At 32.3% G+C, this 7852-nt stretch overlaps 1 protein-coding gene across 1 annotated transcript; it reads left to right on the top strand.

Moving 5' to 3' along the window:
* The first annotated feature begins 840 nt into the window (after nt 1-840).
* LOC128158819 (uncharacterized) lies at nt 841-3521 on the top strand. The gene is made up of 2 exons (XM_052821778.1): nt 841-910; nt 1511-3521. Exon 2 carries the CDS (start codon nt 1521-1523, stop codon nt 3171-3173), a length of 1653 nt encoding a protein of 550 aa, XP_052677738.1. The 5' UTR covers nt 841-910; nt 1511-1520; the 3' UTR covers nt 3174-3521.
* Nucleotides 3522-7852: the final 4331 nt, after the last annotated feature.

Raw genomic sequence — 7852 nt, 5'->3', positions numbered from 1 at the left:
TCCTTAAGACTGTTCTTGGTGTATTTATTATATATGAAATGAGAACGTAGACAGTGCAGTTTAATCATATCCGCGGAAACTGGACTGATGATATTGGCCTTAAAAGAGTTTTCGTGAGTTGATAATGCTGATAAGTATATTTTAAGAATACTTTTTCAATGATTGATTTTGATTTGAAAATGTGAAGCTAGATAATTATAGCCGATACCATATATATTTAAATTCCTTAAACAAATGTTAAATTTTTTTAAAATAATGATACAGAAAATAAAACCAAAATTCACATTGATGTATACGTATAATTCGCTTTAAAAAATTCAAGCGCGTTGACTTGGTCCTTAATCTAATGTACACTGAAAAAGATTTTGAAAGTATCACTTTCTCGCATTATCAGCAAAATATTTCGATTTATTTAATATCGGCTAGTAACTCAGAGAGACGATGTGTATAGAAAGCTTAATTCAACATTTAAATATTTTTTTTTGTTTAAATTATCATAAATAGAAAGAATTGGGAATTTGTGTTTTAGACACTGCTAAAATTTTCCGTGCATTGTTGAATCGAAATATTATTTTTCTCTCGTATTTAAATGCTTCAGCTAAAACATAGTCTTTTCAATACATTTGAACTTTTAAAAAAATGCAGAGCTGCACTACTTTCTAACTTTCAGTCTTATAAGTATCTATCGTTTGTTATACCTTGACTTAAGTACTGCCATAGAAAGGGGGGGGGGGTTAAGATTCTCTTGTATTTTGTGTTCACGTATTAAATACATCGTAGTGGGTCACGGGAAGTAACTCTAATATTATTTAATATGAACTTCCAGTCAGGTGATAACAGAGCAAGAATAGCCATGTTTAGCGGCACAGATATCAGACCAAAAAGAATTTGTTAAATTCTAATTCACACGGTACGTATTCTTTTTTTAATTTACAGTTTTTGTTAAACTTTGCTTAATTCCTTCAAATACGTGAAGTAAATGCCAATCCAATACACTATGTATTACATTGAAGAAAATTACTTTCATTTTACAAATCACATAATTATAAAGAGGTGAAATACAACACCAAATTGAAAGTGGGGGGGGGGTAGGGAGAGGGGCTATACTTATAAAAAACATCGACAGGCAAAAACAATTAATAAATAAAAGAGGTATTCAAAAAACTTTAACTGCGTGTAAATATTTTCATGTCTTTAAAGGCTATTACGACAGTACATAAATTTTGCATGTGCCTGCATGTTGGTGTGTAGAGGGAGGTTTTCCGGGAAGGCGTCCATGTTACGTGTTACGTGTACAGTTTGGTTACGTTTATCTTTAATTGTGAGACAAAAATATCCTGTAGAATTGAATAAGTTCAACTTATTTAAATAAATTTATGTGGACTGATTTGATATAGTTGAAAAGTATTGTGTGAATAAAGTCCTTTTTATTCTTAAAAAAACCGAATGCTGTATGACATACCATTTAGATATATTTGTCAAATAATGTATTTTTTCTTTCTATATTTAGTAGATCAGCAATGGAACCCCGCTCTACTGCCCAGGATGTTCACAGGTGTGACCTTTGTGAGACCGCCATAGTACACAGCTACTGTGACTTTTGTCATGTCAACCTCTGCAAGCCCTGTGTAGTAGATCACATTTCAGATGGATATGACAAACATAAAATTGTATCTTTCAACGAACGAAGAACAACCCTCATTTATCCGAAATGTGGAACACATTCAAACAAACATTGTGAATTACATTGTAAAGATTGCGGGTCTTTTGTTTGTTCTTCTTGCATGGCATCTGAACAACACATTGGACATAGGTTTGTAGAAGTTAAACATGAATTTGAGACAAAGAAAGAAATCATCAAAAAGGATAAAATAGAACTAGGAAACTCTATTTCTCCTAAATATGAAGAAATTGCATTCGAATTGGAAAACCAGCTTGCCAACCTGGATGGAGGATATAGGAAAATTACAACAGAAATATCAAAACAAGGAGATGAGTGGCACAGAGAAATCAACATCGTTATAAACAAGATGAAAACTGAAATCAATGAAATAAGATTGAAACACGAGAGCATTTTGAAGGAACACTTGAATGAAATCAAACATATGCAATCTCTTATAAGGGAAACTTTAATAGTTTTAGGGGAACTCGAGAAGTCTACTGAAATATCCACAGCCATAGAATACATATCTAAGATACAAACATTCAGCAAGCTTCCACCCAGGGTTAATGTATTGCTGCCAACATTCATTCCTAAACCAATTGACCATGAGCATTTATATAATTTCTTTGGACAGATCATACCATTATGTAATGCCATACAAGAAAATGTATTGTCAATAACCCAAGCAACGATTTCACTCAAAGAGCTGCTGGCTAAACCTGAACTTATTGCCACAATACAGACTGGGTTTAAAGCTCTATACAATGTAATCTGTTTAAATGATGAGATCTTCTGGACCTGTGGTGGATTTGATGGTATCAAATGCTTTAATATAAAAGGTGATCTCCTCCGTACGATCAAATTTCTGAGGCACCCAAATGATATAGCTGTTGACGGTGATGGGGATATACTGTTCTCTGACGTAAGAGTAAAGACAGTGTATAAAGTAAAGAATGAACGGGCAGAAGAGTTGATCAGATTAAAGGGATGGGCGCCTCGTAATCTGTGTGTCACCTCTACTGGTGATCTCCTAGTTACCATGTACAGTGATGATGCAACTCAATCCAAAGTTGTCCGTTACTCAGGATTTACCGAAAAACAAACAATTCAATTTGACGATGAAGGTAAACCTTTGTACTCCGGGAATGCCCACCTTAAGTACATTACCGAGAACAGAAATCATGACATCTGTGTTGCTGATTATAAGGCAGGTGCAGTAGTGGTGGTTAATGAGGCCGGGAAACTCAGATGGAGATACACCGGTCATCCCTCAGTTACCAAGAACCAAATACTTTTACCCCAGGGTATCACAACAGACAGTCAGAGTAGTATCCTGACAGCAGACTGTAACAACCATTGTATCCACATTCTTGATCACGAAGGACGATTTCTCTGTTACATTGGTAGCTGTGATCCTATAGGTCTATGTGTGGACATTAATGATAACCTTTTTGTTTGCGATTACGCGAGCAGGAATGTCATAAAAATCAAATATTCCAAAGACATTTAACACTTGTGTTAAAAAAGTCTAAATGTGACATTCTCCCTTGATTATTGATATGATCTTCAAACATGTACGTGTAGTTCAGTTGCAGTTCAAAATATTATTTATTTTGGGTTTTATGGATATTGATCATGTGACCGACCGTATTTAAAGCAGCCATGAGAGTAAAATTATTCCCAAGGTGAAATAAATTGTACAAATACATATCCACTGATATTCATAATAAACACAAAAAAAGATGTTTATGGGGTATTTTACATTATTGAAAATGAAATATTGGATCACCAACAATCCTGGTTGAACAGTCTTTGTGGACAATACAACAGTACACGAATTTTCGTAATCAAAAAATCAAAACAACGTAGATATTCTATACTGTTTTCCAAAAATCTCCGGATCTCTCGCCAATTAAGTATGATTTGAATAAGTAAGGTAGAAGAGTGAGTATGCATCGACCCCAGACACATAATCACTTAAAAATGTCAACAGCGCAAGAAGTAGAATTATAGAAAAATAATCATAGACTCGAAATTCGACGATATTTCACCTTCATACACCGCAGATGTCTCAAAATACCGAATGAAGGCGATGGTCCAACACAGAAATGACTATGAATATTCAATTTAATCCCCAGCGTAATCAAAGAACTGTTCAAAGTCAATGTGGTTAATTAACCAATTTTAAAAGATTATTAAGAAACAGTGGTATCTTTTTGCTAGAACCATATATTGTTTTGATTCAATAACCTTTGATTAATAGACAACATGGTATTTTGTTTTAATTATTTTTATTGGCAATGATTGGCAATTACTGCTTGTTACTATAGGAACCTAACCTCTAGATAATGGCTACTTGATGTGTTAAAACTTCAGTTTAAAATATTTTTTCGACGAAACGTAAATTACGGAATCCTGAATTAGAATGAGTGATGCAAATATCCATTTCTTAGTTTTTAAATATCATACGATTTTGTCCAACAGTATTTGAAATATAAGTACGACTGAGAAAAACTAAATTAATGCTAAGACTAACAACACTTTTGAATTAATACAATGCTGGAAATCATTTTCAGTTTTTTGTTTTTGTATATACCCGGTAATCGTAGAAATATATATATATATATATATATATATATATATATATATATATATATATATATATATATATATATATATATATATATATATATATAAATAAGTAAATATTTTATTATAGTGACATGTGACATGTGTATGTCAAAAGTATATTGCTTTACAATATTATACATAACTGAAGTACTCCTGGCCCATTTGACCTATATATCACTTTGAAATCTTAGATTATAAAAATATTAGACTAAGTATATACAGTAGGTTGAGTGCATGAGTTTACTTTGATATGTACAGATTACTTTGTTTTACTAAATAAATCAAATTAAAACATTTGAGGGTACGTTATTGAATTGTTTCTATAATAATATTTAAGTTGACAGTTTGATCTAGATTTTTATATACGTTTACATCATGAGAGGAAGAAATTCTATTATTTTCGTAAAAATTTGCAATTCAAAATGAAATATTTTTTTATCTTCAATTGTTCTGCTTTTTACACAAAACACAACAACTTTCTTGAAGAGGTTCATTTCGTATAACGACCAGTTTCAACTCTGGGAGGAAGGATTCCACATCTGAAATGTGGCACCAAAAACTGCGCCTGTTTGGTTATGTTCATTGTTACGTAGGGTTCTGATTGACAAGTGTGTTTAAACAACACGTATGTCCTAAGTTAAGGAAGAGACCTCGTTCTCGTTTTCCATTCATCTTCAAAATATTTCAATAATTTAGATTTTACTTCGTCACATGTCACGTATATTATGTCACAAATACGAATAAAATTTAAAAAAGGCACACATATCTAATTTATAAAGAATTTCTTTCCAAGTGTTAAATAGTTAAATGCCCTCAGGTTATTTGTTGACCATGTGGGAGTTCAGGCTGCGAATTAAAGGGAGGGTGTCATCGTTAGCTTGGTGTTAAAACTGTAAGGTGCCTTAGACTTGAAAGAACTTTTTATAAATATACCATTGACAATCATTGTATACTGAATTTAAATTTCTGTTTTTACTCAGTACTCAAAGGGAAGACAGATTCTAATAATAAATTATTTGGCTAGGAAGATTGAAACTTGTGTTCATGAAAGCATCCTTAGTAGCATAACATTTAGTTTGTTCTTACCTTGATCCGCCAAGACAATGTCTGTATGATGCAACAATTTTGATTTGCATTTCACCTACATATTGTAAGAATATATAAAAAATATATCAAAATTTTTTTTTTTGCAAAAACTAAACCAAAAGAATGCGCTTAGTGAAGACAAATTTGTTTTGTTCATACCAGTGCGAGGTAGGCAGTGTTACATGCATTTACATACAGTAACAATTTACTGAGACATGCTCCAATGCCCGTAGTTGTCTGTAAATATATTGAGAAGAAAGGTTGTGAAAAGTGATATAGTGATAGATGCCAATAAACTTTATACATTCCTAAAGAATTTGTGTAGTCTTCAATTATATAGAAAGTATGTTGCAGTTATGTCACCTACCTTTTACCATTCAGGGAGTTTCTTTTACATTTGATGACCTTAACCTTTGAACCTGTTATAGAGATTTATTTATTAATAAAATCCATACTGTTCCTTATATGTTTTATAATACATGTACCTCTGGATTAAGGCTGGACATCGCAGTTTAATCTGAGGGAGAGAGAGAGAGAGAAAGAGAGAGAGAGAGAGAAGACGAGGTGTAGGTGAACAGACAGCGGTGTATCCAGTAGTTCGCAGGACCATTAGTTCGAGGGCCCACTAATCCAAAGGTTCATTATAACCTGAAGTAACAAAAATACGTAACACGTACATGTACTTAGCTTGATATTGATTGATTTATTGCTTTAAAAAATATTGTTCTTCATAAAGAAGAGTTTTTAAAACTGACGTATTATTATACAGAATACTACATATGTAAATATACAGAACATTTGCTATTACAATAGAACAGAATACATTAAATGTACCATTTTTAAAAACATTCTCATTTTGTCTCTACCTCATCTTTGTTTAGCATAATTTCCATCCCCTGGTTTTACTATTTATAACAGGATACACGAGTATATACATGTAGCGATATGTGTACCTTAATGACCCGCTAGTCTTTTCATCATTTTGCCACGTGTTTAATGACCCCAAAGTTATTGGTGGTCGATGTCGGACGTGGAAGTCTAGGCGGTAGGGAGAAAGGAGGGGGGGGGGGGGTAAACAACATTTGCTTATTGTTACAATAGAATTTTACTTCATTCTCAAACTTACAATGTTTCCAAATAATCAAGTGGACCTTAAAATTATAGTAAGAATGAGAATAACATAATATTCATTCAATTCATTTCAAATTATGTCTTTTTTTCTGCCACACCCAGTTAGTGAACAAACTTGGCCGGTATACATACAGTCGGTTCAAGCATATTTTACAACATACACCATATCATAGCATTGACATCTCACAGCATAGCATTGAAATCTCATAGCATAGCATTTGAATCTCATACCATAGCATACAATCCGATAGAATCGCATTCGTCATATCATATCATAGCATACCATAGAATAGCATAGCATACAACATTATTTCAACTAGGTTTTAAATGTTTTTATTTGAAAAAAAAATGTTCACATAATGGATTTGTGGTAAACTTTGGCTTTTTATTATTTTACTTCGAAATGTGTGGAACTCTTTTGTGTGTGGATGCGTTTTTTGTTCAAATCTTATAGCATAGCATATCATTTAGCCCTTCATTTCAATTTTGCAAAGCATAGCATACAAAGCTCATAACATAGCATACTAATCTCATAGCATATCATTAAAATCGCATACCTTAGCATATCATATAATTGTAAAAGATATGCATGAAATGACTGTAAGTACACACAGGACATAAATCAAATTAGGAATCTTTTTAGATATACTGTATGCAGGAAAAAATTCGTAAATTTTATGATACTTTTTTTTGATTTTAATGATATGCTATGAGATTTCAATGCAATGCTTTGATATTTGTTTGCTATGCTATGAGAAATTGAAATGGAGGGTTTAATGATATGGTATGCTATGCTATGGTATGGTATGCTTTGAGATTTGAACAAAATTGCCTCCATACACAGACGAATTCCATATATTTGGAAGTAAAATGATAAAAAGTCAAAGTTAACCACTAACCTTCAATGTACGCATTTATTCTTCTAAATAAAAACATTGAAAACCGAGGTAAAATCATGTTATATGCTATGCTATGGTATACTATGGTATGATATGATGAATGAGATTCTATGAAATTGTATGGTATGGTATGAGATTCCAATGCTATGGTATGAGATTTCAATGCTATGCTATGAGATTTCGATGCTATGCTATGGCGTATGTTGTAAAAGATATAAGCAAATATTTTAAATTTTCAACACATAAAGAGTTGATTTTAAAAAACCCAATTAAGAACCTTGATCAAGGCATATTAAGATTGTCTAAACAAATTCAGTAATTAAAGCCTATTTACCTGGTTGTTAAATAGAAAGACATGTACATGTATATTTGGACGAAAACTTCAGTACATTGCAGAAAACCAAAAAACTGGTATTGTGGACATTGTGAAAATAAGATTCTA

Source organism: Crassostrea angulata, chromosome 8, assembly GCF_025612915.1.
Source record: "Crassostrea angulata isolate pt1a10 chromosome 8, ASM2561291v2, whole genome shotgun sequence".
NCBI lineage: Eukaryota > Metazoa > Mollusca > Bivalvia > Ostreida > Ostreidae > Magallana > Magallana angulata.
The sequence above is the reverse complement of the archived record's forward strand: the minus strand, read 5'-3'. Positions and strand labels throughout refer to the sequence as shown.

Bases quoted from the DNA above. Each gene is read 5' to 3' on its own strand.
- LOC128158819 (XM_052821778.1), top strand. From the start codon at position 1,521: ATGGAACCCCGCTCTACTGCCCAGGATGTTCACAGGTGTGACCTTTGT.